Consider the following 18,016-nt stretch of genomic DNA (forward strand, 5'->3'; position numbering starts at 1 on the left):
TAAGTGAATTCTTAGTAATGTTAAGAGTTGTGCATTACTTATGTTAGGCATTTACTAGATATATTTATATTGGATGTCACAGCTCTGATACACTTTTGATGAAAGTGTATAATTTAAGAGTAAATATATACTGTAGCATAGGATAGCGTTTAGTAACATGCCAAGCTTCTTTTTATGTTTTACATCAGTAAACGCAAAAGATATGTTGTTATATGTGTTGGTTGTTTCCTTTGTATTCAGTTTAGAAGACAATCTCTGTTTTGTTGTAGGCTCGTCTTCCTGTGAAGTGGATGGCACCAGAGAGCATATTTGACTCTGTGTACACATTTGAGAGTGACGTCTGGTCCTATGGGATACTGCTGTGGGAAATATTCTCATTAGGTAATAACCATTTGCATGCTATGCTGTAGGTTCTCATACATGCTGACTAATAATTTTCATTCTTGCATGTTTTAAAATTACATGAATATTTATAAAAAAGGAAACATACCACTCAACTGCTTAGTTTAAGAATCCTGGACAAAGCCAAAAATAATAAGGAATAATGTCAGGGACAGATAACAAATACTGCTTTTATAAAATTAGAAACCCGCTAGAATAGCACATTTTACATTAGTGTGTACTTCTGAAGGATACTTGAAACTTGAATGTCTCCCATTATTTAGTGACTGAAATCTTTAGCGATTTGTCAGAAAATCACACATTTTATGAAGGCAGACCAGCAATTAAAAAAAAAAGGTGGCGCCCTGAGTGGCTGCAGCTGTGTCGGCTCATTTTGCAGATAATGCATATTTTGTCTTCTTTTGCACAGAAAATCTCGAAAAAATCTGTTTCAACACTTTCAGTTGAAGGTACAATAACTTACTGTAAACAGAAGTTACTAGAAATCAAACAGTCAACATCTGCATGTTGCTATTTGGATGCCTTGAAATCTGCAGAGTATCTGGGGCCTACTACTTGCACAGAGCTACAACAGCTGGGTATTTTAACTCTTCACACTCTAACGTGCTTGAAACTGGTATGACAGGTTTCTGGAATATGTTGGACAAGAAAACAGAGAAGGAGATGTCAGAGAACAAGGAAAAGAGGTTGCAGAGCAGGTACTGATGTAAAGTTAAAAGCAAACCCTTACAGGCCTGTACTACCAACTATACTCCTAGCTAATGTGAGATCACTGGATAGCAAGGTGGACTACTTGAGACTGGAACTCTCCAACAAGAACAATATGAGAAATACTTATTTTTGATTACTGAGACATGGCTGCATGACAGTATACATGATACTGCAGTGAACTTACAGACTTTTATGCTGTTTCGTGCAGACAAAAAACATACACTGTGTGGAAAGGCCAGAGGAATTGGAGTCTGCATCTGTGTTAACAAAAGATGGTGCAGCAACTGTGACATCATACTCTCACACTGCTATGAGCTGTGACATCATACTCTCACACTGCTATGAGCTGTGACATCATACTATCACACTGCTGTGAGCTGTGACATCATACTCACACTGCTATGAGCTGTGACATCATACTATCACACTGCTATGAGCTGTGACATCATACTATCACACTGCTATGAGCTGTGACATCATACTCTCACACTGCTATGAGCTGTGACATCATACTATCACACTGCTGTGAGAACCTAAGACCTCCTGTCCATTAAATGTAGACCATTTTACTTGCCCAGGGAGCTGAATGGGGTCAGTGTAACAGGGGTGTATATCCCACCCAGTGCTAATACCACTGAGGCTCTAAATAAACTATGCATTCACAGGGTGAGCTGCAGAGCAAATATCCTGACTTTGTACACGTGCCAGCTAGTCATTTTAATAAAGCAGAGCTGAAAGACATATTTCCACACTACCATTAGTCTGTGGACATTCCTACAAGGGGTGATAATATCCTGGACAAGGTGTACTTAAACTTAAAGAAGGCTTATAAGGCAGTGCAACTTCCACACATGGGAAACTCTGACCATTATACAATCTTGTTATCACCAACTTACAAACCTGCACTCGTTAGTGAGAAACCCACAACGAAACAAATCAGAGTATAGACCGAGAGGACTATGGAGGCCCTCCAAAACTGCTTTGAAAGAATCAACTGGGATATGTTCAAGGAGGCAGCCACAGTGAATCAGCATCTGAACAGTGGTGAATACACTGAGGTAGTGATGGCATACATTACGACTTAATAACTATACTTCTCTAATAACACTCATCTTAACTTTTTTTAAAAAAACTTAATTCTTCTCTCCCTTCTCTTACCACTTCTGTACTTAAATAATTTCCTTGTCTTTCTATCCCCCTCTTTGTAAACTTCCTGAAATTGTTGCTACTGCCTTTCTTACTTGTGACTTATACCCATACTTGACTTATAACCATTGTGATAATTTTGTATGTACTGTTTTTGTGACCATGTAGTAGATAGTGGAGCTTTTCTCCTCGGGCCTCCACTGAAAATGGACTTGTATCCAGTTGGACTAGCCCGGTTAACAAATGTAAAATAAAATAAATAAAATAAAATAAATTTCAAACCGCATTAATGGGGTAACATATAACAAGAGTTATCACTATTGGCGCTAACCTGAAGCCGTGGCTCACCCCTGAGGTATATGAGCTTCTGAAGGAAAGAAACACAGCTTACAGAGCTAAGGAAAAAGCAGCCCTAATTGTAGAGAGAGGTAATTTGAGGAGGGGTAGTAGAGAGAGGTAATCTGAGGAGGGGTAGTAGAGAGAGGTAATCTGAGGAGGGGTATAAAGGATACTAAGAGGAGTATAGTAGAAAGGTCTAGAGCCAATTTGAAGACATGAAGGATGCAAGGAGACTATGGCAAGGCATACAGAAGATCACTGACTACAAAGTCAGGGCAGCAACAAATTCCTGAAGTGTTTGAACATCATCTTTGGTAGATTTGACGAAAGAAACAAAAAGTTGGCATTAAAGCTCCCCACTGATGAGAAGGATGCAGTGCTCAGCCACAGCACAGAGGAGGTAAGAAGAGAGCTATGGAGAGTGAACCCCAGGAAGGCTGCTGGCCCAGACAACATACTTGGCAAGGTATGAAAAGGCTGTGCTGATCAGCTATGCACAGTGCTTAAGGAAATATTTAACACTTCTCTTGCCATGGCGAAAGTACCCTCATGCTGCAAAGAAACTAACATCTTCCCACTACCTAAGAAAATCACTCCTTCCAGCCCTAACGACTGTAGACCAGTCGCTCTGGCATCCACTTATGAAATGTATTGAGTGGTTGATCACAAAGCACTCTTGATTTGACTCTGCAGTTTGGGTAAGTTTCATAGGTGTGTACTAGGCTAATGGCCCTGGAGCCTTTACAAGCCTAACCCATAGGATTACCCTGGCATTATGCCACCGACCTTAGTTCCCAGTGCCTCTGTCGAGTAGAGCCACTGGAGTGATCCCCAGGGTGAATTTTCTATTTCACATCCATTCATCAAGATTTCTGTTGAAGACAGCCAGTGAGGTGCTCTGTTTGACATGTATTGGAAGTCTTATTTCATATGGGCAGTCTCTGGGTTATGAACCTGTCCCTCCAGCTTGTTCTGTTGATTGTGGTAATGAGGTTGAGGTCTCTGGAGCGTGTGGTGCAGAGGGACTGAGATTTCTTTAGATGTAGCATTTCTAACAGAGCAGAGTCAGACATGGCTTTGTAAGTCAAGCAGAGATAGCCTCTAAGTAGGATTTTTTTGAGTCTGTCCATATAAGACAAGTGTTTAAGGCTTAGGATCCTCTTTGTGAGATACTTTTGCGGCCTCTCCAGTTGTTGCAGGTGTCTAGTGAGGTACATGCCAAATGGGGCATTGTACTCAATGATTGGCCTAATGAGGGAAGAGTAGAGAGAGATGATGACCTCTTTCTTCCTGGATGCAAAACCCTTATTAATGAGATATGCCACATAGAAGGACTTTCTGACAACAGTGGCAATGTGGTGGTCAAAAGAGAGGCTGCTGTCAACCTGTATTCCCAGATCCCTTGTAATGCCTTCTGTGTTCAGTGGACTACCATCAATGTGGTAATTCACAGGAACCGGGGTTTTCCCAAAAGAGATGACGACATTTTTTGGCATTGAGCTTAAGGCCATGGTTCTGACACCAGTTGTTGGTCTCAGTGAGGCCTTTCTGTAGGATGTTAACATCACTTGGGGAGTTAGTAATAGTCCCAACTTGCAATCTTCTGTGAACTTTGTCAGCCAGAGTCCCTTCATGTTGGCCTGGACTTCAGAGAAGTAGATACCAAACAGGAGAGGAACCAGGACCGAACCCTGTGGGACTCCACTCATGACTGGTCGGCAGTCTGACTTGGAGTCAGCTACTTTCACACTGTGGGTTCTATCTGTGAGCTAGTTTGCAACCCACCTAGTGATACAGGGATTGATGCCTAGCTTAGTGAGTTTTTCTATGATTGCTGAGTGGGGAATGGTATCAAAGGCTTTGGCCAGATCAAGGTAGGCTGTATGAACCACCTTGCCATCATCCACAGCTGTGGAGACTGATTCAGAGAAGTCGACCAGGTTGAGCAGGCATGATCTACCCTTCACAAAACCAAACTGTGTGGAATCCAAAGTTTGGAGATTCCCTATGTCCTTGTTTATTAGGTCCATGATGATGCATTCCATAGCTTTGCATAGCAGACTCATCAGGCTAATGGGGCGATAGTTCCCAGGTTCTGTAGTCGCTCCTTCTTTGTGTTGAGGGATGACTGTTGCAGTGCACCATGCTGTAGGGACAAAGCCTGAGGTGAGGCTGATTGAACAGGGCACACAGGTGAGGTGCCAGTTCATTCTGTAGTTCATGTAGAACACAGACAGGGATATTGTCAGGTCCCATAGAAGCTGTATTCTTGGCCTTGGACAGTGCTGTTTTAACCTGTGCAGCAGTAATACTGGGTGCTTGGCAATCTACTGGTATTGTGTTTGGTCCTTTAGTGGGGAAGAGAGGGGTAAAGTTGGCACTGAATCGGTTGGCCAGTATATTGGCAATATCTGTTGGCTTGGTATAGAAGGTACCATTGTGCAGTAGCTCAGAGTAAATCTGGGTATTGCCATGGAGATTCTTTACATAACTATCGAAGGCCTTGTGTTTGCCTTTACTATCTGTTGCAATTCTGTTTTCATAGCTGGCTTTAAAGGATTTGATGAGGGATCTCAACTTTTTGTTGAGGCTGATACGGGAGTTTTTCCAGTCTTGGGACTTCACCTTATTCGTCATCAGTTTCCTCCTTCTGTTGTAGAGTTTGTTTGTGGCAGGGGACCACCAGATTTGCTTTCTTTTTTTGGAGAAGTACGTCGTGGTTCTATTGGGTATGGCGAGATCCATGCATTTGTGTATGTGTGCGTACAGTGCATTGGTGTATGATCCGGCGGTCATGCAGCTGTTCTCCATTTGCATGGGTGCCGTGAAGTTAGCCACCTCTGTTTTTAGGAGCCCAAAGTTAGCTTTGGAGAAGTTTTTCATGGTGGTTACTTTTGCCGGCGGGGGGGGGGGGTGGATTTCCAAGGTGATTAGTTTGTGGTCGGATCTAACCAGGAAGGAGTTGACTAATGGTGTAGAGCAATGGTTGCCCATGTTAGTAAAGACCAGTTCAAGAATGTTGTTACCTCTAGTGGGGGTAAGAACAAACTGGTCCAGGGCATTGGAATTAATGAATTCCAGGAAACGCTGGGTAAGTGTATTGGTACATAAGTAGTTTTCCCAGTTAATGGATGGGTAGTTGAAGTCACCCAGAATGAGAATGTCAGGTTGGACGATAATATTCTCCAGGATGCTTAGGAACATGGAGTGTGAGTCTTGGGACATGGTTGGGGACCTATAGCAGGCTACAACCTGAATCGCTGTCTTACCCAATGTTAGCTGCACCTGAAGTATCTCTGATGCATTATGTTGGGCAATCAGTCTGGAGGTGTGCGCATCCTTTATTTATATGGAAACACCACCACCTTTGGATCTTCGATCCAAGTTCTGGGGCCGAAAGATGTGGAATGAGTTTAGCCTGATAGTGAGGGGTGTTTCTGCTGCCTTGAACCAGGTCTCTTGTTGCAGCACAAATGTCGATGTTCTCCATTTTAAGGAGTGCTTCGAGCAAGTGCATTTTGAGATTTAGACTTCTAGCGTTGAGCAGCATGACCCTCAGATTGCATTTGTTTGTAGCTGTTATGGTGGTAATTTGGTATTTGGAACACTGCCTAAAAAAGGCATTATAGGTATGGCAAGAGTCTTGGCCAGTATCCGGAAGCCCAGGGGTGACCGATGCAGGCCATCTGTGGCAAAGCATCTAGGTCTGAACAGATATTGGATCCCCTTAGAATGACAACAGAAACTTAGCAAATTTTTGAAATCAATCATTTTCTGCTTGTACTGTGGTATAATTCTGGCTTACCCGCCTGGGTTACATAATCCAAGAGCTCCTCCATCTCTCTTTTCGTGTAATCCAGGGAGGTACATCTCAGGTCATTCACGCTCGCATGTACAATGATAGAGTCATATTTGTACCTGTTGTTGAGGGACCAAAGTACATGCGTTATGTGGCGGGTCCTGGCACCTGACAGGCAGCTGACTGTTACTTTCTCCTTATTCAGCCTAGTGAGTGGGACATCAGTGTGCCTGACTATCAAGTCACCTATGACTAGTGTGGTGAGCAGGCTGTTTTGCCTTAGGGGCTTTGGTTGAGTGGTACACTGTTTAGGAGAGTTATGTGTCTCGTGATTAATGTGGTGATCAGGTGCATTTCTGCCTTGGAGATATCTGCTGTTTGAGTAGATTTTTATTGAGAGCCTCCGCGAAGGTGTGTGTATGGTTTGTTAGGGTGGGTGTGTAGTTGTGGTTAGAGTTAACAGATCCACGGCTGATGCCATATCAGTAGCACTACACATATCCCTTCAGCATTTAGAGGGCAAAGACAACTATGTGAGGATGCTGTTCATAGACTTCAGCTCTGCATTTAATATGGTGGTATCAGTGCAGCTGATAGAAGAGTTTGGGTAAGAACACACCAAAACGCATCAAGGTTAACACCGGGGTTCCACAGGGATGTTTTCTCAGCCCACTGTTATTCACTATCCTGACTCACACCTGCTATGCTAAGCACAAGTCATACCATGGCAACAGGTTTCCTGATGACTCCACAGTTGTGGGGTTCACCACAAAAGAGTATGAAAGGGCTCTGATCAGTTGGTGCGAGGGGAGCAACCTTGATCTGAATGTAAGGAAGACCAAAGAGATTATCATTGACTTCAGGAAAAGAACAAACAACCCAGTGCTCAGGATCAATGGTAAGAGTGTGGAGAGGGTTAAGAGTACAAAATTCCTGGGTGTACATATATCAGAGGATCTCTCATAGTCAAGAAACACCAACCAACAGGTCAAAAAAGTGCATCAATGCCCCCACTTTTTAAGAAGCTGACAAATGCTGAGTACCCTCCTTATATTCTCTCCACCTTCCCTAGAGGGGCATTAGAGAGCATCCTCACCTGCATCTTCACACTGTGGTTTGGAAGCTGCACAGTTACAGAAAGGAAGGCGCTACAAAGTGCTGAGGTTGCAGAGAAGGTAACAGGTTCCACTCTTCCATCGATAAAACATCTTTATTCTGCAAGAAGCATCTGAAAGGCCACCAAAATAATACAGGACAACACGTATCCTGTGCATGGACTGTTTAAGCTTCTGGTATCGGGCAGGAGGTATTGCAGCATCCACTGCAGGGCTACAAGATTCAATGACAGTTTCTAACCTACAGTGACTAAACTTCTGAACTCGGGCAGTAGTACCAGGCGTCTGCACACATAAGTCAATTGTTATTTATTTGTGCAATATATATTTACATATGTTCCACGTAAGTACAATATTTATTTATTGTATCCATAGTCAGTATTTAACTCACTCAATTGCAATATTAGACAAATAACTTAGGCTTTTTAATCTGTAGTGTATTTTGTATTGCTTTAAATAGGGTGGGTATTTTAACTCGGGGTGGGTATTCTTTTCATATAGGAGTGTTTGTAAATGTCTCTGTCTTTCTTGTGTGTATTGGGAATAGTGTTGTATTTGTCAGATCTGATGTTGTTGCCTTCATTGCTTTTCAACCTATGGGTTTCGGATCCAGACATCTGCTCCAACTTGGCCATATACCAAAGCTGTAGGCTCCAACATCTGAGCTCCTCCCCTACCCATGATGCCCCTGTCTTCCAAATCCCTCAGCTCTTGTTTGCCATATTTAGTTAAGCATCTGGTTCTTGACTCTTGAGCTCCTCAAGGAATTCTTCAGTGAGTGATGTCTTTTAAAAACTTTTCTCAAGGTTTTATGGTTAGTTCTGTCTCTTCTTGGCCTGGCTCTTCCTTCTACCTCCTTTTTTTGTCTGGGAAAGAGTTTTTTTTAGAGTTTCTTTCCTCCCCTTTCCTACCAGTTCCCTTCTGCCTGTTTGAGCCAGACCTTTTGTATCTATATACTTTTATCATTCCTAGCCTTGCAAAAACAATTAGTAATAATAATAATAATAATAATAATAATAATAATAATAATAATAATAATGATAATAATAACAATAATAATGATAATAATAACAACAATAATAATGATAATAATAACAACAACAATAATAATAATAATAATAATAATAACAATAATGATAACAATAATAATAATAATAATAATAACAATAATAATAATAACAATAATAATACTAATACTAATACTAATAATAATACTACTATAGTTTTTCTCTAGTGTTGTGCTTAGGTCAGGCCATTTCCTTATTGTTTTAGTTTGTTGCTTTGCTACTGTTGCTGTTGTTGCCATTTTTTGAGCGTGGCTGATTCTAAACCCATGAGGTTTAAAAAGTGCAGTACTTGTGGGCACAAAATCCCAGTCTCTGATGCACATGCTGAGTGTTTTGTTTCTTTAGGGACGGCTCATCTTGATTCTTCATGTACTGTCTGTGCCGTTTTAACCAACGGGCACTTATCGACGACTGGAACAAACTCATTATGAAGGGGCTTCTCCCAAGTTCTTCCTCTTCAGCCACCCCTTCCACTTCAGGAGCTCAGCGCCCTACCAAGAAACACAAGGATAGGAAGAAATCTCCCCGCAGATCTCACCTCTCTGGGTATCTTTCCACCAAAATTTCGAAGCCTGTTTCAGCTCTAATATTTATTCACGCCTCCTTTACTCATCGGAGCCGTAGTTTCTCCTCCAAGTGTGTGTCTTCTAGACCAAAGTCCCCTCTCTTACAGCAGCCTAGGCCCTCTTCCAGGCCTGCTTCAGTGACTTCCTCTGTTAGGTCCTGCCATAGCCTCTGTGAAGCCGAGATGGAGTATATGATGGTAAAATTCCTCAAGGCACAGAACCAGCTGGGGATCCTGCCTGCTATGTCCCCTCCTGGGTCTGTGAGCAGTATCCCGACATACACTCCTATTGCTCCTTCTCTGATCCGACCCCAAATTTCTGAGTTATCTGGTCCAAGGCTCCCTGGATTCAAGAACTTGGAGCCGACAGGTATGATTACTTCAACTCTAATGGTCTCCCTGTCTTGCCTGGCTGCCACTGTTTCGGAGCCTAGCGATTCCTAGAGCTGTAGCTTCTGTGCCAGTTCTGAGGGGTTGATGTCAGCTACAACATTTTCAGAGCTGTCTCTTCCTCTTGAGGCTTCGATGTTTGACAGTTCTGGTCCGACTTCCCACTCGGATCCAGAGTGGTTGGGACTCACAGAACTTCCCCTTCGACAGCTTCAGCTCCGGCGGGGGTGCCTGGGGTGTCACAATCTCCTGTATCTTTTGAGGTGATGGAGAGGGTTCTCTCTGCCCTCAAAAGAACCTTGACTCTGCCTGGTTTGGTCTCTGGTCCTCCCTATCTGTATCTGAGGCATCTACTCTGTTGCCTCCGGGGCAGCCTACCCAGAAGGATTTCCAACCTGTTTCCCATTTGGAACCCCCTGAGTCGTCCTATACCTCTGCGGAACACAGGAATGAAGAGGTCCCTCCGAAGTGTATGTGTAAAACGAGACAACTGGATTCTCCTTTGAACTCCTTCACTGAGGGCACTGATCTTGAAGGAAAAGGGTCACCCAGATCTCCACCCGGGTATGTCTTATTTGAAGACATCATGGAAACTCTCCACCAGAAAGGTGGTTGGTCTTACAAAAGCTCTAATCCAGAGGAATCGGTGTTTCTGGAAGCCATTGGGTCAGGCCCATCTACTTCTTGGGTGCCCCCCCCCCCCCGGACCCTCTTATGAACCTTGTATCTTGCAGTTTGTGGAAGGAACTGGACACAGTAGACTCTATCCCCTAAGAGGCCTGATAAGATATTTAGTGCCTCTGCTGATTGACCACATTGGACTAAAGGGATTCCTGTTGATGCCGTGGTTGTAGCCACCACCAAAAAGGAACTAGCCCAGCAGAGATCCACTTTCCATCCCCCTAACAAGGAGTCTAGGGCCTTGGACAGGTTTGGAAAGCAGATTTATGCTTCAGCGACCTTCGCATTGCGAGTGCTGAACTACCTGGCACATGTAACCTGGCTACAGAGGGTCTTGGTCAAGGAACTGTCTAGGTCTGTCCCAGGGTCCTGTTCTTCAAAAATGGCCACCTGCCAATCTATTTTCAACACATCCATGAGGTTAATCTCTCATGCGGCAGAGGGGTGCCTCACAGGCTGCCGGATCAGGCATTATGGTCAGATGCCATGCCTGGATGTGGCTATGGGATTTTTTTGTAACTCTATAAGGTATCTTTTGTGAATGCTCCCTTAGATGGATCGACCCATTTTGGTCCAACAGTTAAAGACACACTCTCCCAAAGTGAAAAGGCCGGGAAGACCCTGTCTGCTGTCGGGATATGCTTCTGTACCCTGCCAAGGTCCTTTTCCAAGAACCGGTGTGGAGGTAAGAAGGTGTAGTTCCATAAGTCGTAGAGTCCTTTCCAGGATTTACAAGGGCACCTTTCTTCCAGAGGCAGAGGGGGAAATGGTTATAATAACAGATGCCACCCTCCCAACAGAGAGCGGTCTGATGAATCAGGGTCTCAAGATTCTTTATCGCACAGGCCCAATCAGCGATCCCAATGAATTTCCTGGCTACTCTATTCTGGAGCTAGTTGGGGATGTTTATCTCTATACCCAACAGCCTGGGAAGCCATCACACAAGATCATTGATGTTAAAGATTATATCCAGAGGCTATTCTATACCCTTTTCCCAAAAACCTCCTCCAAGGGAGATCCTCCCCGATGTACAGCCCAATCAAAGGGAGGCTGCAGCGTTAGAGATTGTAAAGCTGCTCTCAAAAAGAGTCATCCAAAGTGTCCCCCCAGACCAGCTGAGATCCAGCTTTTACTCAGGATTCTTTTTAGTTTCGAAAAAGATGGGAGACCTTAGACCCATTCTGGATCTTACACTCCCAAGTCAGTTACCAATTCAAAGTTCCGAATGGTCACGTTACAGTCCATTCTGTCCTTCCTGCAGAAAAACGATTGGATGTGCTCTATAGACCTTCAGAACGCATACTATCACATCAAGATGAACAAGAGCTTCAGAAGGTATCTCCACTTCAGGCTGGGAGCCAGTCACTACCAATTCTGAGCACTGTCCTTTGGTCTCACCACAGCCCTCCGGGTGTTCACCAAGTGCATGGCAATGGTAGCAGCTCACCTGAGACTGCAAAATTCTAGGTGTTTACTTACTTAGATGATTGGCTCCTAACCGCTCCCACCAGGCATCAACTTCTTCAAGCCAGAGAATACCTACTTCAGCAAGCCTCTTTCTTGGGCATATCTATCAATCTAAACCAGTGATGGTGAACCTATGACATGCGTGTTTTGACGCCTTGGGTGATACACCAGCGTTCACCAACACCCAAGTTACAAAAGAAACAAAAACACAAGAAATATGTGACCCTGCACTTATTTATTAAAACTCAGCAACAAAAAATTCATTAATTGATGTTAATCAAATTAAATGCAATGTGTTCCATATTTTTTTCAGTTCAATTCAAAATTACTATTAAAAGTAGGATAATTTTTTAGTGCACTACTTTTAAGCCCAATTGTCAGTGTGCATATCATTTTCTGTATTGTAAGTCACTGATTTTTCTTTTACTTTTATAGTACATAGCAGCATACAATTGGACTGTATTTTTTTAAATAAATAATTATGTAAAGAATTGTTTGTCTTTTGTTTGGGGAAGGGGGGATGACACGCCAGCAGAGTCAAGATAGACATTTTCTGAATCTGAATTTTTGACATGCCGAACCCAAAAGGTTCGCCATCACTGATCTAAACAAATCTCATCGGATTCCTGTTCATGTCATAGACGTTACTGGAGCTTGTTTGGACACCCATTGGTCCACAGCTCTTCTTACTCCTGACAGAATCTCCAGTCTGAGATCTGATGTCAGACAGGTTATGGACACTTCTTTGCCCCAAGCCAGTCTTGTTATTCGGGCCTTGTGGTCCATGGTGGTGACAATCACTCTGATAACCTTGGCCCGCCTTCACATGAGAGTGCTTTAGTCAAACCTAGCCATCCAGTGGTCACTTCTGTGTTATCCTCTGAACCACCATATTAAGATCTCCTGGGCATGCAAACAGTCTCTCATCTGGTGGATAAAATCAGCTGACCTTCTCCAGGGCCAGCCATTCGCCTTTCTCCCCCTCAGCCACTGTGACCACGGAAGCTTCTCAACTCAGGTGAGAGTGGCACTGTCTCAGACAGACAGTTCAAGGCATGTGATCCCCCCTAGAGACCAGTTTGCATATAAATGTTCTGGAGATGAGAATGGTGGTTCTCACATTGCAAGCCCTCCATTTCTCTCTCCCTGCCGGAACTATTGCAGTTCAGACAGACAACATGTTGGTAGTCTGGTACATCATCAAGTAAGGAGGAACCAGGTCTTATCCCTTGTGTCAAGAGGCCATGAGGCTGTGGTAATGGACGATCTCTTCAAATCGCTTTCTTGTAGCAACGCATATTCTGGGGAAATCAAACATTCTAGCGGACAAGCTCAGCAGAACCATCCTGATGCCTCATGAGTGGTTTCTAAACCCTTCAGTGGAAAATATGATCTTCCAGAGATGGAGTCAACCTTGCTGCGACCTGTTTGCATCTCCCTCCAACATCAAGTGCAGCAAGTTGTTTGCCCTGATCCCTCTGCCGGGAGAATCACCAAGAGATGCTGTAGTCCATGTTTGGTCCCTGGTCTACTTTATGTCTTCCCTCCCTTTCCACTCATTCCCACATTTCTTCGTAAAGCACACAGATTGAAGTGCCAAGTCATCCTCATTGCCCCCTTTTGGCCCCATCAAGTGTGGTTCTCCTTCCTTTGGTCTTACCTGGTTTGTCCACCTTGGACTCTGCAGATCTCTCATCCTATCCCTCGAAACTCACCTATCCAGATCTCCCAAAGTTGAGACTAACCGATTGGTTTCTCCACCTCCAGTGATGGCTAGAAATGCTGGCCTTTCCTCCCCAGTTTGAAAAATTTGGGTTGCGGCTCACAAACCTTCTACAAGAAAGCTTTACTTCAGTAAATGGAAAAGATTCTCTGTCTGGGCTCATCAGAACAAGTTAGACCCCTTCTCTGCACCTGTACCAGCAGTTTTGGAATTTTTGGCTCATCTTTTTAATACTGGTGCAAGTTTTTTCTACGATTAAGGTACAACTTGCATTAATTTCCAATATTCATGTAGGGGAGAACTCTTTCTCCCTAGCCTCATCTAAACTATGCAAGGCCTTCCTGAAGGGTACCTTTTTCCTATGTTGTTCTGTCAGGGATCCTGCTTTTCCTTGGGACATCATCTTAGTTCTTCAGGCTTTAGTGTCATCCCCTTTTGAACCTGCGGCAAAAGTAGACAAAGTTCCTTACCTGGAAAATTATTTTCTTGATGGCTGTTACTTCATCTAAGAGGGTTTTGGAACTACAGGCTTTGTCTTGCAAATCTCCATATCTTATCTTCCATAAGGACAGAGTTAACTTACATGTGAATACCTCCTTTTTGCCCAAGGTCGGTTCTGAGGCTAACTTAAACCAAGTCGTCAGTCTTTCGGTGTTCTTTCCAAACTTTCAAAAAAAGAGGGGTTATCCTACACTTTTATTTGGACAGAACTAAAACATTCAGGAAATCTGATCAACTTTTTATATTTTTTTCTACGTTCAGATTAGGTAAACCAGATTCCAAGGTTACACTAGCCCATTGCTTTACCAGTTGTATCAAACTTGGTTATTCCTCCAAGGGCATTCCATTATCTGGTCGTATTAAAGCCCATTCTACCAGATCTATTTCTACTACTACAATTTTTTTTGGTCCAGGCTTCCATACATGAAATTTGTGCAGCTGCTACGTGGTCCAGCTATCATACCTTTATTTCCCATTACAAGCTGGACATGATCTCCAGGGCCAGGGCATACTTTGGTTCCGCTGTGCTCCAGAGTATCCTTCCTAGAGGGCCTCCCAAGTTTCTTTAGTAGCTGGGGACTCTGTCCTAGAGGTTGAAGAGCAAATGAAGGCAGCAACATCAGATAAAAAAGTTATGTACTTGCCATAACGTTCCATCTGTGCTGTTGTCTCTTACTTGCTTCTCAACCTCCCCCTCCATCCCCCTGCTTTTCAAGGACCTAACAGATATTGTTTTTCACAGACACTTCGGTTTCTCCTTAATCTCCTGAAGTATCCTAGCTTGGCTGATTAAAATTAATGTCTCTTGTCTTTGGGTGTTTGGTTTATGTGATATGCTAGGTTGCAGCGAACTCGATCTGAGGGATTTGGAGGAGAGGGGCATCATGGCTAGGGGAGGAGCTCAGATGTTGGAGCCTACAGCTTTGATATACAGCTGCGTTGGATCCGAAACCCATAAGTTGAAGAGCAAATGAGAGCCAACAACAGAGCTGGAACATTATGGAGTATATAATTTCTTTTCATGTTTATTCCTCTACGTGTATGTGTTGTTTCACTTTCCTTTGTAATCTGAAGACTTGAGCTGATGCAAGAAATTTGTTTAGGCTACACATGTGTAGTTCTAAATGACAAAAAAATTTACTTTGACTTTGAATACAATGCAGAAATCCAGACATTTTGAAAGGATATATGAAAGAAAACCTCTGATAAAGGATTTTCACTGGGATTCACTAATGCCTACACTTAGTGTAAACTGTTCTGAGTGAACACACAACAGAAGCATAACTCACACCTTCTTCCTGCAACTTTTAGATGTGATGTTGTCCTATCTCACCTTCATTCTTAGCAGGTTGGGTTTGAAACTGATCCTCGGTTTCGACTCGGCCTATAAAAAAGCTCGAGGTCTTCCACTAGCTTGTGGCAAAAAAAATATCCCATCATGCACTAGGAGAGCTCCCCAGATCTTGTTTGCTGCTAAACAAGATCAGGTGCACTTCCTGCTGGCTCTAGCAAAGTAGAATTTTTCTCTATATTTTTTGAAAGTTGTTAGCTTTTTTCAAACTATTTTATTGTAGTTAAAGTTTACTGAGTAGATTGTGTGTGCTTCCGTTTTCTGTACTGAATTGTTGTTTGACTGTCATTTTTCCTGCAAGGCCTTTCTTCCCTATCCCGGCTTATTTCTCAAAAGCCCATTTGACTTAGAGGGCTTTCCTATTCCTTTTTTTTACCTTCCTCCTTAACTATATAGGCAGATTTGTTTTATATTAGCCCGTTTGACTTAGAGGGCTTTCCTATTATTTTTTTTTACCTTCCTCCTTAACTATATAGGCAGATTTTTTTATATTAGGGAGCTGCCTTAGCCTGTTTTACTTAGAGGGCTTTTCCCGTTGGTTTTTCCTTAAGGATAGAATAATAATAATAATAAAAAATAATAATAAAAAAGTAGTAGTAGAATACATATATTTTTTCTGAAGTTGTTAGCTCCTTTCTGCTGTTGTTGTTGATCACTACACTATAATGTCTTCAAAAGATCCCAAGGAAGCTGAACCCTCTGGGTTTAAGAAATGTGTTTAAGTGTAGCCAAAAGATGTCTCTGACTGACGGACACACCATTTGTGTGTACTGTCTTGGAGCTGTTCACCTGCAGGAGTCCTGTGCCATCTGTCACTCTTTTAGTCACAGAGAATTACTGGAAAGGAAGAACAAAACTCATTTTGAGAGGCTTGTTGTAGACCTCTTTTTCTCAAGCAATTGAAGAAGGTCGGGGTACTTCAAAATTGGGCCAGTTCCCCTCTTCAAGGTCTGAAAAGTCGGGGAAAAGGTCCTCATCTTCAAGTACCTCAGTCGGAGCCAACAAAAAAATTAACAAATGTCTCATCTTCGGACCCGAAGGCCGTCAGGCCCAAGAAGCCTTCTACCTCGACTGCAGCTATTTCAGTGCCATTGGAATTTCATTTGTGGAGCCGATCCCCAGAATTGGAAGCAGTATCTCCCACCCTAAGGTCTCCATTGTTGCAATCCTCCATATCTCCTGCTCCATCCTCTCTATCTTCCAGGGCTTGTCCGATGATGATGTGGATCGCATAGTGCAGAGGCTGTTAAGGACACTGGCACTCAGCAGACTGTTGTCGGATCAAACCCAGAGGGCTTTGGAACTGACCAAGCCTACCCTTTCTCCGTCAGTTTCTCCTCCGATCTAATCTCGGACCTTGGAGCTAGAATGCCCAGACTCGAGGAGTCTAGGAGCCAATGCTCTCCAGTTTGGTCCGGGGGGAGAGTCGGGTCACACAAGCATCAGGTCAGGGGAGGAGAGTCAGATTGTACACCTGTTGGATCCGAACTTGCCTCTCAGAGCATCAGCTCAGATGAGCTCAGCTCCTACCTCAACCTCAAAACCAACCCCCTTGGTTCCGGGGATTCCCTCTGGCTCTTCAGAGCTGGGAGTTTCCTCGGATCGGGGGGGGGGGGCTTTCGAGGTGATGTGGAGAGTGCTGTCTCCACAGATAGGTCCAATCTCAGGTCGGGACATTCTTCCCGCAAAGGCACTGGTATCTTTCTCAGCACCACTGCATCCACAGAGACACAAAGACCCTAGGCCTCAGGATGCCCCATTGAGTGACCCCCTCTCTTCCGAAACCTTTCCAGAATACCATTCTGAAGAGGTCCCTCGGAAGAGGCTATGCAAGAGGAAGCATTTAGACTCACCAGAGGAGTCCATCACATTGGATACAGACTTGATGATTTGGAAGGGTCCCCACGGTCACACTCTGAAGATGTCTCCTTCGCAGACATCCTGGAAATACTAAAACAGAGAGGCAGCTGGAAGTCCATCAACCCTTCTGAGGAGGAATCTGTATACCTGAAGGCCTTTGGGTCTCACCCTTCTGCCACTTGTGTGTCTCTGCCTTTCAACAAACTGTTTTTTAGTTTAGTTTTTAGTTTACTATAGTTTTAGTTCCTTAGAGAGGTTATCACAAACTATAGACTACTTGTACATTTAGTGTCATCTTTCTAAGTGACCAGAAAGCACAAAAAGTGTGGTAGGGATGGTCTTGAATACAGATCATGCACACTTGTTATACACATAGTGCAGACATTACTGAATCTAGCACAATCTGTCTTGGATTTGTCATGTTGTTCAGTAGTTTTTGAGCTGCAGGATGCAAAATGTTGAGTCTAGAAGTATTGTTGTCATATTTCAGCCTTTCGGTTTCATATTGTGCTACTGGAGTTCTATACATTTACAATGTTTAAAACACAAAACATCAAATATGTTCAAGTTCATTCTTTGTTTAATACTTGGGGATGCCAAGAACTGACATACACTGGAGTCCACAAGGGTGGACTGTTGCTACAGTAGATGGCAAGGTTTTAGGAATCAGTGTTTCTCCTTGTGTGGTGATAATATAGTCTCAGATTTGTTTGCTTTAATGAGGTGAATAAGGGAGGATTTCTGTTGCTTTTGTGCGGAGGAGGACGTCTGCCCTATTGTGGTTTGGAAGGCAGTTTTTGGCGGTAGGTTTGTGGTACATACTGAGTAGCTGGAGATTTATTTTGGAGTTGTGTTATTCCGTATGCTGTAATTCGTCTGTTGTAGTCAGACAGTAAACA

At 43.3% G+C, this 18,016-nt stretch overlaps 1 protein-coding gene across 1 annotated transcript in view; it reads left to right on the top strand.

Moving 5' to 3' along the window:
- The window catches only part of LOC122789882 (mast/stem cell growth factor receptor Kit-like), a 666,793-nt gene that overhangs the window by 535,384 nt on the left and 113,393 nt on the right, over nt 1-18,016 (top strand). The window contains exon 11 of the mRNA XM_044057314.1: nt 270-381. Within this exon, the coding sequence (XP_043913249.1) occupies nt 270-381 (112 nt within the window). The remainder of the gene's footprint in view (nt 1-269; nt 382-18,016) is intronic.

The sequence above is a fragment of the Protopterus annectens genome, chromosome 15.part0, assembly GCF_019279795.1.
Source record: "Protopterus annectens isolate FY-2018-M chromosome 15.part0, PAN1.0, whole genome shotgun sequence".
NCBI lineage: Eukaryota > Metazoa > Chordata > Ceratodontiformes > Protopteridae > Protopterus > Protopterus annectens.